The 20,878-nt window shown below is 48.1% G+C and overlaps 2 protein-coding genes across 3 annotated transcripts in view; one reads left to right on the top strand and one right to left on the bottom strand.

The window, feature by feature from the left end:
* The first annotated feature begins 4,628 nt into the window (after nt 1–4,628).
* FAM181B (family with sequence similarity 181 member B) lies at nt 4,629–5,810 on the top strand. The gene has a single exon (XM_056502194.1). It carries the CDS (start codon nt 4,712–4,714, stop codon nt 5,711–5,713), a length of 1,002 nt encoding a protein of 333 aa, XP_056358169.1. The 5' UTR covers nt 4,629–4,711; the 3' UTR covers nt 5,714–5,810.
* An 8,200-nt stretch (nt 5,811–14,010) lies between these two features.
* Nucleotides 14,011–20,878, bottom strand: part of ME3 (malic enzyme 3) — a 116,169-nt gene continuing 109,301 nt past the window's right edge. For both annotated transcript variants that reach the window (XM_056497325.1, XM_056497331.1), the window contains 7 exons: nt 19,301–19,398; nt 17,973–18,086; nt 17,209–17,314; nt 16,542–16,684; nt 15,636–15,809; nt 15,108–15,206; nt 14,011–14,285 (listed from right to left, as the gene is read on the bottom strand). In XM_056497325.1, coding sequence (XP_056353300.1) covers nt 14,124–14,285; nt 15,108–15,206; nt 15,636–15,809; nt 16,542–16,684; nt 17,209–17,314; nt 17,973–18,086; nt 19,301–19,398 — 896 coding nt within the window. In that variant the 3' untranslated portion in view covers nt 14,011–14,123. The remainder of the gene's footprint in view (nt 14,286–15,107; nt 15,207–15,635; nt 15,810–16,541; nt 16,685–17,208; nt 17,315–17,972; nt 18,087–19,300; nt 19,399–20,878) is intronic.

The following is a 20,878-nucleotide window of genomic DNA, read 5'->3' on the forward strand; positions in this document are numbered from 1 at the left end:
GGATTTAAAACTGTCCAGATGAAGGAGAGTGATGGAAGAGCTGATTCACTGCTCCAGGTTTACACAGGAGTAACCTCACTGAAATAAGGCATTTCACTCCTCCACAACCAAGAGTTGGGTCAGGCTCAGCTGAATGATGGAGTCGTGTGTTCATTCAGAAGATTAAATGGAGTCTCCCATGTGTGTCTGTTTTCCAGCTGAGTCCTGCACACCTCACATGGGCAAAGCAACCACTGCAGTATGAGTAACATGATGACAGAACTGGACACTGAAGGACTGGACTGCACAGCACCACAGAATTTCAGAAAATATTGGCAAACTGGAAGTAAAGTATCTCCCTAATGACTTTATGAACCCAGCTCCAGTGGAAACTTTTCCTATATAAAGTTGATGGGATGAGGGATCTACATACAAATATTAAATTTACTTTAAGGGGACTAAATTTGGCTTAAGTGGACTCCACCTTTCATCTCTCCTGATTTTATTGAGTATTTCATTGCAATTCTTTCTTTATTAGTGGGAAAGCAAATCAGGATGTTTTAAAATTGTTCCCACTGTTGAGAGGATAAACTTCCTGAAGATTTTAGCCTGTTTGCAAGAGATTGAGTAAAATAAAGATTTTTTTTTTTAGGTCAACATTTTCTTCTGGCAGACTGAGCCTGAAGTGCACTTTATTTCCCTTTAATTTAACAGCTCCAGCAGCTTTTCCAGTTAAATCGACTGTTCATTATTGAGCCCATTTATGAAGGGCTGTGCAGTGCAGTTTAATGAATCCCTGGCACAAAGCTCCCTTTCAGTGTAGGGAAAGAATAGCAGCCTATTTAGGTCCTGTAGGGCTGTATGTCAAAGGCTGCCTATAATACTTGTCAGGGAAGGGCAGAAATTCCCACTGATATAAGAATGTGCAAGAAATCAACTTTCACAACCAACTCGCCGATTAAGATGCGATCAGGAAATGAGTCTGTAGGTTGGGAGCAGTGACACCTGTTTGGGCAGCCAGATTTTCCCATAACTCGATAACCATATGGGCCATACAACCAGGAAGGGGGGAAAAAAAAGCCCTCCCTCCCCTGTTGCAGAGATTTTCTTACTTTCACGCTGCCTTCCTGATGCCACGATGAAAGGGCGTTGTGAATCGTGAGAGCTGGGCTCAGTGCTGGATTTGGTTTGCCTTCCCTAGGAGGTTTTGATAGTGATCATAAAATCATGGAACAGTTCAGGTTGGAAGGGACTGTAAAGATCTCCTGATTCCAACCTCCCTGCAAGGAGCAGGGACATCTTCAACAAGACCAGCTTGCTCAGAGCCTCATCCAACCTGGCCTTGAGCATTTCAGGGATTGGGAATCAACCACCTCTCTGGGCAACTTGTGCCAGTGTTTCACAATCTCATCATAAAACATTTCTTCCTTCAGGCTTCCATCAGCCTGAATCTATTTCCTTTTAGAGATGAGGCACAGCATCAGATGTTTTTCCTCCAGGCTGAATCCCAGTGGGATCCTGGCCCTGTGTGGCAGAGGATTTGCCCTGGGGCTGGACACTGAGATGGGAGCCCCATGAGCATCAGCAGGGCAGACAGAGCTGCTGCAGCTGGCTCCACTGGGGAGCTGCTCTGCAGAAATGCTGGCACTGTAACACAGCCCTCGACTATGCAAGGCTTCCTTGCTTGTGGAAACTGCTCTCCTTGCTGTCCAGCTTGGGCTGCAAGGATAGCAAATCGTTCTTCTTGTGAAGGGCTTGGTCATGTGGCCATGAGCTCAATCTATGGCATGATCAGGGCACGCCCTTACTTCCTTTGATTCTCAGAGTGACTGTGCCCTGGTTCTGTAAAAAAGCCAAGCTTGATGCCAAGGGTGTTACCCTCAGAAGCCTTGGTTCAACCCCCAGAGGTGGCTGAGATGCTGCTCTCTATAACAAACAAGAAAATGAAAAAAACCAGATAAATTTCCTACACAAAAGTGGGCCAATAAAAAAAAAAAAAAGAAAAAAGCAGTAGAGCCCCTGGAGCCTCTTAGTAAGCACTGAGTGCTCTCTTGTGGGTTGAAGGTTTGGGGTGGTGGAAGCAATTCTGCAGCAACTTCACTCACCACAGTCTGTTGGGGGTAAAGTGGAGGGAAAAGGACATCTGGTCAAAAATTTTGCCTGGAGTTGGGGCTATTTTGTGGGTCTAATCCCAGCATTTCCTGGACATTAAACCCTGCTAGTGAGCAGAGGTGGATAGCTGGGCCTGAGTCACCACAAGCATCAGCATCCTGTAAGAGCACAGGCAGAAGACAAGCAGGCTTATACAGCTGCTGAAAAAGAGATATGTTTTGCAGGAATAACCAAACTGCTATTTCCTTGGAAAAAAAAAAAAATCAAGTTTCTTTACAAGCTGTTGACATCATGTGGCTTAGCAAATTTCCCTCCAGGCATTGCCCAACTTGGGGTAATCAGCTCTGCCTGAGAGAACACAGAGAATAAGCATGTTTAATGCAATTATGAAGGCTTTCTAAATCTCCAGATCTGGTTGAGAATATGTAAATTCAGCTGCTTAGCACAACTGAATGCAAACTTTCCTTTGCATGCCTCACAATTGTTTTAATACTCTCCAAGTTTAGGAGGCAATAAAGTCTCCCGCTAAACCGTAGCTGAGCTCTCAAAGCTGTTTAATTGAATGAATTCAGCCTTACAGAAGAGAAGCTGGGGCTTTCAGCTCTTTTTTATCTGAGCCACCGGATATTTAGCCACTCTGCATATAATACCACCCAGACTCATTAACAAACCCCTTAGACAAGCTAAGGAATATTGCTGCTACGATGCTGAAGCAGACACTAATTTGAGGACAACTTTGTTGCCGCTCAGTTTGAATAATTTTGTGTTGCTCGGATAAGAAACAGTCCCAGACTGTCTGCACATCCCTGAAGGAGAGTGACCTCTGTTTTCTAGACCCATGTGGAGCTCGAAGTGGCCTCACAGGGGATGCAGAACTATCACGTGGAGCACACAGGGGATGTATATGTTGTTCCTTACATTTTCTCATCAATAAGGAAGCTTGGAGCAGCCTGCAAAGCTTGACAGGGCTTGACAGGGCCTGAGGGTAACAGCTCGGGTCGCTAATCCCTGTCAGTTGTATTTGAGCTAAGTAGTTTAAATCCACCTTCTATGTAGACATACTCATTCTGACATGGACAGATACATAAACTTCCCATAGCCCTCTGCCTACCAGGGGTTTTTGCTTCAATTACACAGTTACACTCAGAGCAAGTTCCCAAATAAGAGACTCTGGGAGACTTCAGCTAAGCAAGTTTTGCAAAGGAGACGTGGTCCAGATGTGCCAGGCGAGCCAAGGCTGTGCCTGGGACTGTGAGGTTCTGCCTGCCACAGGGACCCTGCTGAGATGCTGGTGAGAGACAAAGAAAATCAGCATTCTTGTTTTGTAGAGGATATCGAGCCTTCTTTTCCTTTCATGAAATATGTGCTTTCTCCTCTTTTCCCCTTGCAATACTTGCTTTGCATTCAACAAGTGTTTCAAACCACAGTGAGGTGAATTTGGCTGGTTTTTCCATTTTACCACTAATTACAGTCCTAGGAGCCTGTCTCACTTTCCTTCTGCAGTTTTGCTGTTTTTTCCTTCCAATACAAATCTGCTGCATTTCTAATGAATTGATGCAACCCATGAAAACCCACTTTTATTAAATTCCAAATCAGATATGGACCTTCATTCAAATTTGGACATATAAAGTTGCTGAACATAAATCTGGAGCTGGGTTGAGGGTTGTTCTGCATCAATGTAAGAGTTTTCTGAAGGCAAATTGAAATACCTTTTCCTCATAAAAAATACAAGGTAGTTCCTTCAGGAGCTGTTAAGTAGCTTAAGTAGCCACTTCACTAACTTATCTACCTTCTGTACGGAAGGATTATGTTGCTGCTTCACTAAATCCATGCAACACCACAAGCAAGGTGATCTAGTAGAAGGTGTTCCTGCCCACTGTACAGGAGTTAGACTATGAAGTTCCTTCCAATCCAACCAGTACACGATTCTGTGACTTTAACTCCAGGCACCTCAGTCACTTGAAATCTCTGCTGGATCACAGCTTTGAATTTTCTTAGGACTTGACTAGACAGAGAATCCGCTATGTAATGCGCATAGCAATGAGCTTGGGAAAAAGCATCCTTTACAAATCAATTTAAGTGTGTGTATCCTGGCGGCTGCCAGAGCAAGAGCATGTCCCCGCGCCCTTGCACCAGAGCCGTGCAAGCGCCGAGCCTGACCCCAGACAGAGGAACACGTTTTCTGCCAGCTGAGCAGCTGCAGGAGGCGGGTCTGGAGGATGCTGTGCACCTGCTCCGGGGTGAGCGCGGGTGTTTGGCCAGGGGATGCCCGCGCACCTGTCCCGGGCTGCGTGTGCACACCTGTCCCGCGTGTACCTGTATGTACGCGGGGCCGCCTCTCTGTGCCGGGGCGGTGTGTCCAAGCCCCGGGGTGATGCTCGTCCCGCCCCGCCCCGCCGAGGTTCCCGCCCGGGCCGGTGGGTGGGTGGGTGCAGCCAGCCCGGCCCCCGGGCTGCGGGCAGGGAGGCGGGGAGGCCCGGGGCCAGCCCCGCTCTGATCCCTCCTCCTCCTCCTCCTCCTTCCCCGCCCGCCGCCTTTTCCCCGCTGCCGCCGCCGCCCCCGCCGGGCGCATCCCAGCGGAGTCTGTCGGAACTCGGGGCGGCGGCGTTCGCCGCCGGCCATGGCCGTGCCCGCCGCGCTGCTCAGCCCCCACCACCTGCTCTCCTTCTGCTTCCCCGCCGCCGGCGGGCTCCTGGGCTATGCCGACCTGGAGAAGGGCTACGAGGGCGGCGGCGGCGACGCGGGGGACTTTAGAGAAGCCACCCGGGACCTGCTGAGCTTCATCGACTCGGCTTCCAGCAACATCAAGCTGGCGCTGGACCGGCCGGTGAAGTCCCGGCGGAAGGTGAACCATAGGAAGTACCTGCAGAAGCAGATCAAGCGCTGCACCGGCATCATCGCGGCCGCCGCCCCCGCGCCCGCCGCCTGCCCCGCCCGGCCCCCGCCGCGCCGGGAGCCCGCGCAGGCGGCGGGCAGCAGCCTGCAGAGCCGGAGCCTGGCCGCGCTCTTCGGCTCCCTGCAGCGGGGCCGGGGCGCGCCGGGCGGCGCCGAGCCGAGGGCGGGCGGCGGCGGCGCGGAGAAGGCGGCGGGCGGCCCGCGGAAGGTGCCGCTGCGGGACCGCAACCTGCCGCCCTCCTTCTTCACCGAGCCCGCGCTGCCCGCGCCCGCCGCCCGCGGGCCGCCCGCCAAGGAGCCGGAGAAGGGCGCGGAGGCCGCCGAGTTCTTCGAGCTGCTGTGCCCCGAGTACGGCGCGCTGCTGCCCGAGCACGCCGCCCCGCCCGACGCCTTCGGCGGCCGCCTGCCCGCCGAGCTGGGGCCGGAGCACGGGCTGTACGAGCTGCCGCTGCCCGCCGGGCCGCACCCGCTGCTGGGCGGGCTGCTGTACCCCGAGCCGCCCTGGAGCCCGGCCGCGCCCTGCAGCCCGCCCCGGAAGGCTCCGGCCGAGCCGCTGCGCCCGCTCTACCCCGGCGGCGCCGAGCCCGCGGCCGGCGGCGGCAGCGAGGAGCCCGGCGGGCACCTGCCCGCGGGCTTCGCCCCCTTCTTCCCCGAGTGCCCGCTGCCCGCGCCGCAGCCGCCCTACGAGTACGGCGGGTACCCCCGCGGGGGATACCCCGCGCTGTAGGGCGGCCCGGACGGCAGGCGGGGAGCGGAGCCCGGAGCCCCGCGGGGCGGGCGGACCTGGGGCAGCGCGGGGCCCCCGCTCCCCGCTGCGTGTGAGAGCCCCGCAGCCCAAACCGCGGCACGGCCCCGCAGGATTCACCCCTGGGCACTGCCAGTCTCCTCCTCCTGCGGTTTGGGCGACGCTGCAAATAAAATGTGAAACTTTGGGTTTCTTCAGGTGTTTTTGTAGCGGCCGGTGCCCCCTTCCCATCCTCCTTGCTTAGGGACCAGGGCTTGGCTGGCTGTAAGCAGCTGTACCTGTAGGCGACGTGGGGACAACTCGTCACTGATTTCAGTCCAAATCTAAAGCTCGTGTCGACACTTGAGGTGCGTTTAACATTTTTCCCAGGCTCACGTTTGTCACAAGTGCTGGCAGGTGTTCAGCTGAGGACACAAAGGCAGGAAAGTGAAGCAAAATTAAAAATGCTGCTACCAAAACTCAGTGTTTTGAAATTTTAACAGCGTCTTGCAGGATCTTGCAAAACGGCAATTTACAGCGATTCGTAAGTTAATTGATGGTGTAAGTTCGGGACAAAAACGTACTGTAGCCACTGCGGCCATGTGATTCCTACAGACTGTTGGATTTCTTCCAGGAATGTGTCAAAGCTCAGAAAGCAATGCGGCTCCGTCTCATTGTGTACAGGAGATTATTTGATAATCATTTTAAGTTATGTAAAAGAGTCTATGATAGGTCCTATAAAATAAAGCTACACAATAGATCCGAGATGTGTGCTTGTTTCTGCTGTTGAGACGCGGCGTTCAGGGGGCTTTCACCGTGCCTCCGTCCTCTGTAATGGTTTCTTGGCAGGAGTTAAGACAGGCAGCGGGTTTTGTCTTTTCTAAATCTTTTGAAATGCTGTATTTTATCCACAGCGACCCGTGCTTGTTTTGCCTTCATTTGCGCCGTCTGTTTCTGTAACTTAGTAGAAAGGAAGGAGCGATAATACGCTACAAAGTCAAGGGATGAAAATTGTTACAGTTATGAAAACAGATCAAAATACTCGGAGGTTTCCTATTGAGATGCAAGTTTTCAAAGACAGTCCCGCAGTCTGGCTCCCTGCCAGGCCCAAGTGGATTGTTTGTTTTTTAAACGGATCCACATAGGCAGCAGCCTGGGGTTTTACCCTCGGTGGTGACAAATCCTTGTGCCTTCTGTGTTTTAAAAGATAATGTGAAAGATAAAGCAATTTTTTTCATTCTTCAACACAGTTTTAACTTTGCAGAGATTTGGGATCAGCATGCTCGGAAGTGTGGAGAGGTGAAGCAAAATCTTTTGAAAATAAACTGAGATAATTTGTTTTGGCAAATGTTTTAATTTTACTTCTAAAAGCAAGAGCTGTAACTGCTGCCTCCTCTTTCCTCCTCACAAGCTGCCCAAGGAAAGGAACCACCATGGATGAACATCCACAGCCCTCTGATAGCTGAGAGCTGTTCAGGAAATGCACTTTTCAAGAACAATTTTGCAGCAGTTTATTTCACTCAGATTCTCGAGAGCGTGTATGAGTATCAATGGGCAGCCTATCCAACCAAGGTAGCTACAAATTAGGTTAATCCTGCCCTGCTGCTGGTTTTGATGATGGGACAATGCTCTGCTCAGTAAGCTCTGTCCTGCCCTCTTCACTTTGGCAAACCTCCCAGTTTGCATTAGTGAGTTGCACGCTGCCAGCTCCCAGCAGAGCTTGCATCTAACTGCTTCTGAGACTACCTGGCCAAGACCAGCTGGGGGGTTATTGCAGGTGGAGATGTGCTGCATTATAGTTTTGTTTGTTTAGCTCCTACTTCAAGCATGTGAATTTGCAGCACGTCTTGGCAGCTGCTCAGAGTATTTCAGTCTGATGATGCTGTGCTAATAATTTCAGTGCCCACTTTTTTTTTTTTTTTCTCCTGAGCTGTGCATCTAAGATTTGTACTTCCAGCAGGCCAGGCAAATGATGGGGGGGCTAACAATGCAGTGGTCTCTGCTAAATCCTTTTTTAGGATTTATCTCATCCTGAAGACTTCATAGCCTATCCTGTCAGCTGTCTTACGGGTGTTAGTGAGATTTTGCTCAGAAAAGATCAAAAAGAGGTTTTTCAGGAATTGGTTCTGGGATAGACATTGCAAACCTGAATAGTCTGCCCACAGACCTCACCTTCTTATTCCAAGCAGCCCTGAAGAGCCACAAATCTGCCCAGCTAGTGGTTTTTGCTCATCTGGTGCTCTGCTGCCTTGTAGATGTTGACCTGTGGTGCTCAGAACCGAGAATCAATCAGCCTTCTTGGGTTAGACCTTGTCTAAAAGCAGTGGGAGAAGCAGCTCTGTGGGTGCCAGCGGAGCTGGGCTGATCCAAGGCTGGGGTGGCAGCCCATTCCCAGTGCTGCCAGGTTGGGAGGGTGTTTTTGTGGGCTTGTAAGAACTTTGGGTCAGCCTTTGGGAATCAGGCTGACTGAGCAGCAGCTGCAAAGTCTCTTCAGTTTAGCCTCTATCCTGCTATAGTTCTTTAAGGGGGATATTCAGATTATAGGAGCTTGCACTCTGAAAGAAAAAAAAAGAAATCTAGAAACCAGTGTTCTTGGAAGTATGGCTACATTGCTGCCAGAGGATGTATTTGTATTTGAGAAGTACCTGCCATGGGAAGTCTGATAAGCCTGGAAAGGAGCTAGCAACAGCTTTTCCCACAACACAGACCAAACAAAGAACTTCTGTGTAACTCCTGAGGAGCGCTGGAGCCCCTCTCCAAGCTGCTGAGGTGGTGAGGGCACCTGAACAGCCCAGGGGTTGCCATCTAGTGAGGCTGCATCTTTGATCTCCTTTGTGCATGTGTGGGCTCCTTTTGTTGGGTGGTTTTCCCTAGCTCCAATAGTGCAGGCAGGCACTGAAAACATCACCTAACAGTCTCACTCAGAAACACAATTGTTTTCTCCTTTGAAACACTGAAGATTGTAATTTTAAGCATCTGCAAGAATAAAAGCTTTTGTAATTGAGCAAGATATTTTGGCTTTTTTGATGCATTTTATAAGGAGTCTGTCCCTAAGGACTAAAACTGATTCTTTTTAGCTTTTCTGTCTTGAAAGAAGTGTGTCCCTTTGAAAGGGAACGGGTTCTGTTTGGTTGGATTGAGGTCAGACTACCAAACTATTTCATTTTACAAAGCCTGCACTGAGTCCCTCAGATACACTAAACTCCATTTTACTGCTGGTGTATTTTACACTTATTGCCTGATGTAACTGGAGATTTTGATGGGAAAGCATACACGTGCTAATAATTTTTCATATATAGTCAAATATTATAAAGGGGGATGACAAGAACCCTTGCTTCTCATTTTAAATGAGAGAATCTTAACCTTTCCTTAATGATGATTTACTGACAAATAAGTAAAAGTTCATCATGAATAATTACTACTGTGCCTCAGTATTTTGTGACTTAAATGGTCTGGGTCTATTCCAAAGCTACTTTCAGAAAGCAGAAAGATTCCTTTTTTAAAAGTGTTTTGAAACAGGCTCATTAACTATTTCATGGCCTGAGCTTGGGAATGCTCCAGTACAGCCTGGCCATTGATGATGAATCATCTTCATTAAGCTTGCATAGTTAATCAAAGCATTAGTGAAAAAGATATAGAAGTTTTTTGTAAACTCTTTTTGTTTTCTGATATTCTAAATAAACTTCTTTTGGCAACAGTGCAAAAACTGAAGGTCATTCTGCACTTATTGGAAAAGAGGAAAAAGGTGGTGGAGTAATTCTGTAGAGATGTGCAAGAAATTCAGATGAGACTGTGAGAGTTCAAGGCTACAAGCCTGACTCTATGAAGTGAGAGCTGGGAATGCTTTTAGGATAGCTTTGTGACAGGCAAAGAGGTGGGTGAACACTTCCCTAAAATCTGGTGGTGTTTATAATGCATCTACCTATACAGCCAAAAATAGAGGGTATTACAGTGAGTGCCCTCTCCCCAGTCCTGTGTGGGTAAAGATGGGCAGGAGATTGCTGAAAGGTGATGCTATGAATGATGAAGGTGTTTTATAATATTTTCCAATACCTCACTGTAACCCTGATTATCCCCTCCCTTGCTGGCAAAAAACTATTTCACCAGCCTGCAGGTTTTGAGGCTTTTATGCTTTTTGGGCCCCCTCCATATGAAATGCAAATGTACTGACAAAGCCTTATTTTTAGGGTTGTTATGACTGTAGTTGTCCAGAAATCACAGACTCAATGTCACTGCATTGCTGTCAGTGGAATGTATTTTTAGTTGCTTGAATTGGCCAGAGTGGGATTTGAGGAATAGGCACCATTTCACAGATGATCCTTCACCTTTCCTTCTCTGAAATGGGGGAATCACATCTTATTTATACAATCTGTGCCACCCTTCCAGAGGCAGCTAAACCTGCGTGATTTATCCTGTGCTCCCTCCAGGAATTCTCCAACAACATTGGGCATATAAGAAAATGTGGACTGGTCTGTACTGAGGGAGGAGAGGAGTCAGGATTTGTAGTAATGGGTTCTGTGCCTGTTAGCATGTTTTGTGTGCTAGGATGTCTCCTGGTGGGCATTTTAGACTGCTTCAGCCTTAGCAGCTAATTGTAATTCATTCTGTGAGCTCTGCTGAACAAATTCTGGCAAATCCTGCTGTGCCAGATGAAGAGGTGACTGTCTCCATTTTCCTGTCTCCATGCCCTGTCTCTTTGCTGTTGGTGCCATCCCTTAGCTACATGCTGAAGGGAACTGTATCTGTGCCTCCGTCACTACAACCTGTGATCAGTGCCCAAGTGCATCCCCAAGGAGGGTTTGGAGTGAAGTGGGGACAGTTTGGCTTAGCCCAGGAATGGCTGGAGCTCAGCTCAGCCATTTCAGCCACAGCTAAGTGAAACAAATCTGCTGTCAGACTGGGAGTGAGTTAAACCTAAAAACCTGGGCAACAAATCACTTTACTGGTAGCTGTAGATGGGGAATACAGACTGCTCTCTCTTGGAGAAGCTGGGCATAATTGCTGGTAATTTTATTTTTGTTCAGCTTCATAAAAGATAGAGGCCCACAGCTTCAACCCTCTGTACATCCACAGCAGGAAAGCTCAAGGAATGATTTTTAATTTGATGTTGCCACAATACTGTTCAAACAGATGAATCCTGCCTGAAAAACTGCTGGACCAAGGATGATGTCACAGGAAAGGTGGTGGCCCAGATTTTGTCCCTTTTTTTAAACTGCAGAATGTACATGCAGGCCATGTACCACAATGTACCACAGGGTAAATGAGAAATTATAGGGACTGGTTCCCATGACTCATTTCAATGATGTAGCAGACATGACCCTTTCTGCCATCCAAACTTCCTAGTGAAGAGCTTGAGCTTGTGCTGAGTGTGCTCAGGACTCTGCTCTGGGTTCAGGTGGGCACAAAGCTCCAGGGTGCATTGAGAGCTGTCCTGGAGCCTCCCTTAGCATGACATTCTTATTTTCTTCTCTTCCCATCTCTATTTGATATTTTCAGCTCCCAAGCTCACCAGAATGTTTCTTTGGGTATTGAGGCTGAGCACCCTGAAAGGGGATGGAGATTTATAGTCAGTGTGTGAGATCTCTGGACATCTCAGTGATTCTCAGACCAACCTGCAGGAGTTACAGATGAAATAACATTTAGTGCTCTGACTGCTGACTGTATGACTACAGCCTGGGTGACTGTGTTGAGCTGGACTCTGGCAGATCTTGTTTCAATAAAACCAGCAGTGTTACAGTTCTGTGATCAAATCCCTTCCCATGCCAGCAGTCTCTTCTGCCAGTGGTTTGTCAGCTAGATTTGTCAGGTCTGGAGTAAACAGCCCTGTTATTCTCAAGATACAGAAAGCAGAGATCAGAGGGATAAAATTGGCTATGAAGAGGAATTCCATCCTTCTACCACCATTTTTCATCAGTGGGTAACTAATAAGGAATTTTTTGCATAGAAACACCTCACAGTAGAACTGGGCTTCAAATAACAGCTATAATTGCTTCTGTGCACTCCAATAATTGCATATAAATCAATTACCACCATTTTAGGTATTTGAACAGCTCGCTCTATGAATAAAAACCTTTCTTTCCCATTTAATAGCCAGACCTTTAGCTTCTTTGTTTATCCACATATCTGGGACAAATGATTCAAGCTCAGTCATTAATTAGCGATTTTATCAAGATTTCCCTTTCAGGATGGAAAGGTCATCACATCCTTGAAGTGCCAGCAAAACAAATGTCTCCCATTTGCACATGAAATCAGGGCTTGTGAGGAAGAAGCCTCAGAACATGACTTAAAGGGTAGAGGCTTAATTTGGGGTAGCTACTTGTAAGAACATGCCTGGTGTTTCTAATAGAAATGTGACGGCCAGAGATCCTGACTTTTTTCCTGAAGTCTGTGATTAATACTTTTTATAGCTTAGATGACCCTTAATGCCTAGAGCCAGCTGACAGAACACCAGGCACAGGGGCTGAAGTAAAAAAGGCCAGAAAAGGATGGCCCTGACTTCAATATAATTTATTTTTACTGTATTGTCCAGAGCCCCTTGGGTTGTCAGAGCCACACATTGGTTCCTGAATGCTCCTGGAGATAAGCCAGTGCTACAGCCTATGGCAACTCCAAGCAATGTACTGTCTTGGCCAATAGATGGGCCCTGCCAGGGGAAGAAGAACATGTTTTACTACAGGACAAATGCTACCTGGCTAATCCAGACCAACTGGAATTATAAATAAGATGAAATTTTGTTAAATAAGGGGAGAGACATGAGTGAGGAGGCAAAGAGAAGTGAAGGTTTTTTTCCTGGCAGAGATAATTCAGGAAATTATCAGGAAATTGCCAGGCTTAGCATGTTTAGATGACACAATAATCCTGTCTGAGATTGAAATTAGGTATTAATATTGCCACATTATTACGTGCATTGATATATTTTCCTAATGTTTATGCTAATTATATCCCTGGTTTCAAATTACCTCATTTTTCAAAGGAAGGAAAAAATTTAAGAATAGAGACTTTTTTCCTGCTGCTGAGAGAAAAACTGGGAGCAGAGAAATCCAAAACGAGCTGCTAGAAATTCCTTGCTTTAAATTAGAAAACAAAGCACAGCAGCTAAAAGTCTCACACTATTCAACTTGAGTTTTTCCTACACCAATTCAGTCTCTTTTACTAGTTGATGTTCCTTGTAGGGCAGATGCCCAACAACTCCAACTCCAAGTATTCCCTCTTTTCTTGTACAAGACTGGACAAGAAAAGAATATTCTCTGTCACTGCTGAAGTCCCTGGTAAAATGTGCTGTACAGCTGACAGGACCTTCTCTGCTGTGCACAGAAATCCTCTGCAGCCCTCAAGTGGTTGCCTTTGAATCCTGCACGGTGGGAACACAGGGCTGTGGGCTTTGGAACTTGCAGGGCAGGCATAGCCTTGCTCTCCTGAGAGGCTCCCACACAGCTTGCTATGCACCCCTGAGCCCCACCTTCCCTTCAGCCCCACCAGAGCAGGGAGTGTGTGCTGGAAGAGCTGCCAGCAATCCCTCTGTTCTCTCCCCATTGTGGTCAGGAGCACCCATCCTGCTGGGATAACACTTGGTGAGGCATGACAATGTCACAAGGCTGGGGGAGGCCTCCTGGAACTCTGTGACACAGAGAGATTCCTAGGGGAGCCCTTGGCTGGTGGCAGTGCTTCCTCAGCAGTGTCCATCAGGAGCTGTATGTGATGCCTGTATGTGGCTTTGGGGGTGTCCTGGTCTCTGGCTTGGCTGTCCCCTGTGTGTCCCTTCACTCTTGTTCTCTCAAAGGGCCACCTGAATTGAGGAGGGGAGAGGGTCTGTTGTCCCCACAGGGTTGAGGGAGGTTTTGGGGTTTGTTTCCATGGCATGTGGCAGATGACAGTGCCAGGCTATGTGACCCATGCACCAGTTTGGACTGGTTGAGACTCCCCAACATCAGGGACTTCAGAAGCAGAAAAGAGTAAAAGAGTAGTGCTTCCCAAGTGTGCAACTCTCCCAGGGCAATGCACACACTTCCCATTGCATCCAGAGAGCTACAGGCAAAGTGTGGCCACCTGGATTCGAGCATCCTATGGGTGCTCCCAGTAGAAATGGGATTCTGTGCTTCTGAGGTGGCCCAGGTAGCTTATCCCAAGGCAGCTGAGAGCAGGCAGTATGTTAAGCCATCAGCAGACAGCAGTGCTGACTGGCTGGGATGGGCTGCAGCCAGTGTGTCTCCCTCCTTGGAGTACCCACTGCCCACCCTGGACTCCATTTCATTCCCTACTGACATGCTCCCCCAGACAAAAAGCAGTGGCGAGTAAAAAACTACTTGGATTAATTTACTTTTATCATTCTGCAAGCCTGGAGGTGCATTATATCAGCAATAATATGGGCCACAGGAACTGATGGCAAAAATGAGAGAACAGTTCTCACAAAACATTATATATTTTGTGTTTGCATGGCTGCGGGGGGCCACTTATAATTGTCAAAAACAAATGAATCATACTCAGGGCTGTACACGAGCTGTTTCACAAAAGTTTCCTTGTCTGCTGGCTCAGGGTACCAAGAAGCAATGCCTTGCTTGTAAGCCCAGTCAACAATCTGCAAAAAGATAAGCAAAATGAGCTGATGAAACAATGCTGGCACATTATGAAATTGAAACCAACTGCAGTTTGGCCCTGTCTGTGTTTTCCCTCTTTCTTCTTCACAGAATTGTGAAGTTTTTTGCTTTTTTCTCTTTGTGAGTCAGCTGCACTTCACCCTCAGCTGGGTGAGGGAATGCAAGCTGCCTGCAAGGAGTGGCTGTAAGAAATGCACCCCCTGCCCTGGCAGAATGGTTGGGGTGTGCAGGTGCAGAAGGAGAGCAGCCCTTTGGCCAGCTCTGCTCACACTCTGCTCTAAGCTCCTCAGCCACGCTCTGCATCTGTCAGTAGCTCTGAGCAGGCCAAGGAGATTCTCAGTTGGTGTCTCTGAATTACAGATCTGATGTATACAGGGGCACCAAACCCATAATTAAACAAGTCCAGATCTGGAATAGTATTTGTATATTTAGGTCTCAACTAAATACAGGAGGAAAGGTTCCAAAATAGCAGTTTAGAACCTAAAATCTTCTGGCAATTTGAGTAATTTTTGAATTTGACTCTAAACCTCATTTTTTGAAGTGCTGAAGACTGACAGTTTCAAGCAGTAAAGTAGAGCTTTGTCAGCTGTGGGGCAACCAGAATCAGAATGTATTTTTCACACTTGGGTTTTAATGACAGAAGAAATCAAAGCAGCAATTATGGCCAGAATTTCTGAGAATGACTGCTTTAGACTTTAGAATAAATTAAATTTAGAATTTAAAAAACACAAACCAAAAATTATTCCAGGGCAATTTCTGCCCTCCCTACCATGAGAAGTGGAAATAAGAATGGAAATACTCACTTTCACAGCAATTTTGAAAGACACTTCTCTGATGCTGGCCAAGGGGGGATAGAGTCTTCCTTCTGCAAGATTCTGCTCTGTCACCTCAGCAGCAATAGTCTAGAAAGAAGAGGATGGCAGTTTATAGGCATGGTCTCAAGCACACACCACATTCCCTCACATCACAGGGCACGTGGCTGAAACCTCAGCAACATCAGGGCTGGGACTAGTCCTGAGTGGGAATTCGTGACCTGTTCAAACACGTGTGCACACATTGCATCACAGATTCAGATGGAGCCAGAGTGGGGAAGTGCTGTGTCAGGGCAGCAGGTGTGGAGAAGGAGAACCCTGTCATGGCTCCTGCACCTCTGCAGGTGTAATGGAACCATGAGCTTTCCCTGAGCCAGGAGAAGGCTGCAGCTTTTTGCTGAGGCTGAGCCATTTCCCCTCCATGCATTGTCCTGGGCCTGGTTCTTTAAAACACCTGCAGTAGATACATGTGCCTCTTATCATCTTTTTTACAGTATGAGTTAAATGTCAGTTGGAGACCTCAGCTGTGAGGAGAAAGATTTCATCAGAGACGTGCCGGATCCCGCAGGCAATGATTCCCAGTGCCACTCCTGGGAAGACGTAGGCGTTGTTTCCTTGGCCAGGGAAGAAGGTCTGTCCACTGGGCAGGGTTACCTTTGGGAATGGACTCCCACTTGCAAATATTCCCCGGCCCTGATCAAAGAGACAGGAAAAAGCATTCAGATTTGGCAGAGAAGTCAGATTTCTACTGCTCATCATGACCTGTGCTCAGGGGACACTGGTGATAAAGTTGCCAAACCTCAGTCACAGAGGCATCTCCACCAGAGCGCCTCCAGCTGACACTTTGGGAGGACCCAACCCCCCAGAGCCATGATCAGGGCCATGCTAAGGGCCACCAAGTACAGAGTGTGTGCTTGTACTGCAAGTGCTCTGATCTTGCCGAGCGCTGCCTCTCTATCAACCATCTGTAGAGTGTGAAGAGAGACTCATAAGGTCTGTGTGACTGCTCTGGCCATAGGCAGGTGGTGGGGAAGGCAAAGGAAAGAGTCAGACAAGGGCTCCTCTCTCATGCCAAGTCAATCCACATGACAGTAATTCTTCAGTGACATTGGGTCTAAGTTGGGTGATGAAATAGTTATGTGAACAACTAGACTGGCATAACATAGGGGATAGAAACTAGCTGTGGGTGAAGGAAGCAAGCACGTTCTTTAGAAAGTAATTCTAAAGGGACCCAAATTCTTGCTCACAGCAAGGTCAGCTATGAAATCAAACTGGCTTGCTCAGGGCTTTACCCAGCCCAGTCTTGAGAACTTGCAAGGATAGAGACTGCATGAGCAACCTTGGGCCTGCCCTGCTGCACCTCCTCACGCGTGGAAGTTTTCCTTTTTGCCCTTGTTCCAGTCCCTGCGGGCCCCGTGCTCCTACCTGGGTGAGGCGGTAGCACTGCTCGGCTGTGCACTCCGCTTTGCTGGTGGGGTTGCTCAGGGCGAACACGATGGGCCTCTCGTTGAAGGCTGCCATGTCCTTCAGCAGCCGCTCCGTGAAGGCGCCCGCCACAGCCGCCACACCTGCGACAGACCCGCGGTGAGGCGGTGCCTGCCCGCCGCCCCGTGCTCGGGCTGCTCCTCGTACTCGTAAATGAACTGGGAGGAACCAGCCTCACTGCTGCACATGCAGGTGACAATGTTACTTTCCTAAGTGACAGTGAGATTAAAAGCCTGCCTCAAAATAAAGCCCTCTGCTCCTCCAGGCAGAGCGGGCACCAGTGTTTTCTGCGGCTCCCAAAGACCTTCCCGAAGCGCCTGTTGTCATCCTCGTCCTGCCCAGCTTATTTGTTGTTTGAGACCCCAGATCCTGCCTCCCCAGCACCTCCCTCTACAGCTCTGTCTGAAAGAACTCCTACAGCTCCAAAAGTGAGGAAGCCTGTACCCCAAAGGATGCAAAAAGGATGTGGAGAACTCAACTGACAAAATGGGGGTCAAAAAAGCTCATGTTTTTTTGACTAGGAGAAAAAAGGGAGACTTTGGAATAAAGACAGAAATTCTCCTAAGAATTGAATTGACATGAAAAGTTCATATAAAGTAAACTCCACCTATAACTGCTGTAGGCTTCACTTTCTGCACAACCTCTTCCAGTGTGTCCATACTGGGGTGGTCCTGGGCAAACATTTCTTTCTCGTGGTTCAGGTGGCTCCTGCCCTGTGAGGAAAAAGGAGTCAAACTTTGGTCTGTTGGCAAAAGGTGGACACATAACATGGTAATTCATCTTCAGCTCATTTAATCTCTCTACCTAAAGCAGATTCCACACAGCAGGATCTCAGCACCAGCCAGTCAGGCACTGAGTGGTTGGTGTAATGTCACCCTGGGCTGGCCTCTGCTTCTCTCACCCACCAAAGTACACTGACTGCATGCAGGAATCACCTGGTGCCATTCATTTGTATAGAAAGCACAAATCTCCTTCAGTCTAAGGAGGCACAAGGGCAGAGGCTCTGGGGACACAGGGAGTGCAGAATGGAGCTGGGCCAGGCTGGGTCACTGAGCAGGGCACAGGTTTGCTGTGATAATGCCCCATATGAATGTGCAAGACTTCCAGCACTGCTTGAAGCCATGGCCAGCAGGGTATCCTTCCACTTAGAGGCCCAGCCCAAAGCACTACCTTTAGGGCAGCCAGTACTGCTGGCACACTTGTCACCAGGAGACCTAGTCCTCTGAAAGCAGGAGCAGCAATGCTGACACCAATGAAACTGCAGCCTTTACTTCAGGGCTGAGCAGGGGTCCAAGGTATCTGCCTGCTCTGGCCTCTCTAGCTGGCAATGGATGGCAGGTGAGCGGAGCTCAGCTCTGGAGACAAATTCACCTTTACAATCAGTCCCTTGGAGTCCACCATCCAAATTTTTTTGATGGCATCCTCTCGTGAAACTCCTTCCTTTTCCATGGCCATGAGGATGAGATGACCTATGCCCATTGCAGCCTGGAACACAGTATATAATGACTTCATTGGGATATCATTATCCTTTGGGGGAAGATTTTAAATGGGAGGTGGGTTGGGTCATCCCCCAGCACTGCACAGAGCAGGGGGACTTTCTGTTCCAGGGTTGTACAGTGCCAAGCCATAGGGCTGATTTTAGCATTGTAGGTGCCGCCATAAATAAAACCCTCACAATCATTCAGCAGAGCAAGTTGCAGGTGAGGCTGAAGAAGCAGAGGTGATACCTTGAGAAGCAGGGGCTATCTCCATAATTTAAACCAGCTGCAGGGGAGGAAAAGAGGTAGATACTTAAAAAATGCTGGTGGCACTGCCAGTACAGAGGAACTCAAAGCCAATGCTGCATCTGAAATATGGTCATGAGGAAAGTCTATTCCTGTCTTATTCCTGTCTGGGAAAGCAGCCTGGACATGCTGTGTGTTTGTGGTCCTACAGCCATGCCTGGCCCTCTTGCCCAGATGGGGACTAACAAGGCAGGAGGGGCTCTGTGTCACAGAGATGGTGACCAGCACAGACATGTCTGCCAGCATGGGGGGGAAGAGAGAGAGAGAGAGAGAGAGAGACAGAGAGACAGAGAGAGAGAGAGAGAGTAATCTTTGTCTCAGTGAGGGGTGGACAAGTAGTAACAGACCTTCCCAAAGTCTCACAGGTGGGTGAGAGCTGAGACAGGTCCTGGACCAACACTTTTAGTCCATGGACCAGGCTTTGGAGGCTTCTTCTTATTCCTGTCTCTTTGAGCAAGGTGCCATACCGGTGACCTGGCTTCTGCCATGGAGCACTATGACTGACTCCAGATAGAAAGGTGTTCTTACACTTGAGTCTGATTCCTTTGGACTCTGCTGCTAAAGAAATTCTGGTTTACCCTAGACATCAACCCTGAGAACTCAAACCAGCCTCCTTAACATTCCTGCCTCATAAGGGACTTCCCTAAAGGCACTTAAAGCCCCACTGACACATGGGCAGCCTCATAGTATCCACAGAGTCTGCCTAGGACTTGTAGGCCAAGAAATCACTGACTGTTGGTGACTTCCACACAGCAGCAAGATCCACCTGTAGGGTCCAATCTGCCCAGTGACAAGGAACGAGCTTCTATGCTTCATCCTCATGAAGCCAAGCCTTGCAGGAAGTTTCATAGCTGACTTTTCTCTCTAAATTTGAAGATGGAGCACATTAAGATACAAATTTAGAAATGTTCCTACCTCTCCAGCTCCCAGGAAAACAAACTTCTGGTCAGAGAGCTTGTTCTTTGTGATCCTTAAGGCTGCAAAGATGCCAGCGACTGCAACAGATGCTGTGCCTGAAAGAGAGAAACACCATGAGATGGACATGCTGGCAAATGCATTGTCTACCCTGCAGATATACTGTTAGAAACCTTGTGGTAGGAATCGTTCTCTTAGATTCTGTCACTGAAGGATCAGAGTGTCTTCCCTATGCTGAAATAGTAACATTCAAATTCTCCTGCAAGGCTGGAGAATTTTCCTCCATGTAGAGTCAAAGGAACACCAAATCCTAGAATGCCAGAAGTTAATACCTAACTTGCAAGGGTTTAAGATGCACCTGACTTCTCTAAGGTCACTTAAGATCCCAGTGGTTTGAACTTGGGTTGCCTAGTCAAAAAATCCTCTGTGATCATGGAATGACCATCCTCTTCTCTTATTTACCTTCCCAGCCCAGCATTATCATTTTTTTACTAACCCTGATACCCTGACTCACAGCCATCACATCCTGCTGCTAAACATTAAGGAGTCATTGAGATTGAGAATAGGAGCTGGTCCCAGGTTAGTGAGAAACATGTAAATATTTCCCAGTAAATGAAGCAGAGCCCTGCTGTTACAGCCACTGTATCTGCAGCTTTCCATGCATTAAGGAGGGGGCAAATTTCCAGACTGAATAACCTGCCTTTACCCCACATAACTCACACATAAATCACATGCAACATTCATCTAATGTCCTCTCCCAGGTGAAGGAATATGGTGGAAATAAATCAAATAAGGCACAAGCTAATAAGAATTCAGGCACTGGAAGTATCTCAGCTCACCTTGGCAAGCTGGATGCAAGCATTAAAGGGGACCTGGGATCGAAGGAAGAATGTAAAGATGGAAGGAACCCATAAGGATCACAAAGTAGATTAGTTTTATTCCTCAGCATCTGAAAGAATATCATGGATATGCCCTAATTTTGATCTGTTCCCAGCTCTAGTGCTGGTCTTTCCATTTTCATCTTTAGAAGTTTTTTGAGAAATCAGGGAGACCACCAGTAACCAGCCTTGTGAGGGTGGTCATGGCTGGGGCAGGCAATGCCACTTTTAGGCTAATACACCTGATTTCACCAAATTTCCAGCACATCCCATTTTTCTGCCCATGTGATCAGCCAGTGGTTCAGGGTTTCAAGTAGCCAGTGCTTCCCTGCAGGGTCCTTAGGGCCTGGGGGGCTGCAAGACATCAAGAACTTGCAGGCTGAGAAACAGCAGCTCCTGAGCAGACATGACCACAAACAGTGACACCAGCAGATGGAGCTGCCTCATTCTGAAGGACCCAGAAAACAAATTCAGCTTTGCCTAAGCATTTTCTTTAGTGCAAAAGCCACAGATAAGCTAGGAATCTGCTGGTATATCACTGGGGAATGATTCACACTCATCATTTCCTAGCAAGCAGAAAATCTAGTGGAAGCACAAGTACTCTGCCAAAGAAGTAATTTTAGCAACACAACTTATCTTGTTTAAGGAGTCTATATGAACTAGTCTGACAAAGAAAATCTATAGGTCAGACCAGAAGTAT

Source organism: Oenanthe melanoleuca, chromosome 1, assembly GCF_029582105.1.
Source record: "Oenanthe melanoleuca isolate GR-GAL-2019-014 chromosome 1, OMel1.0, whole genome shotgun sequence".
NCBI lineage: Eukaryota > Metazoa > Chordata > Aves > Passeriformes > Muscicapidae > Oenanthe > Oenanthe melanoleuca.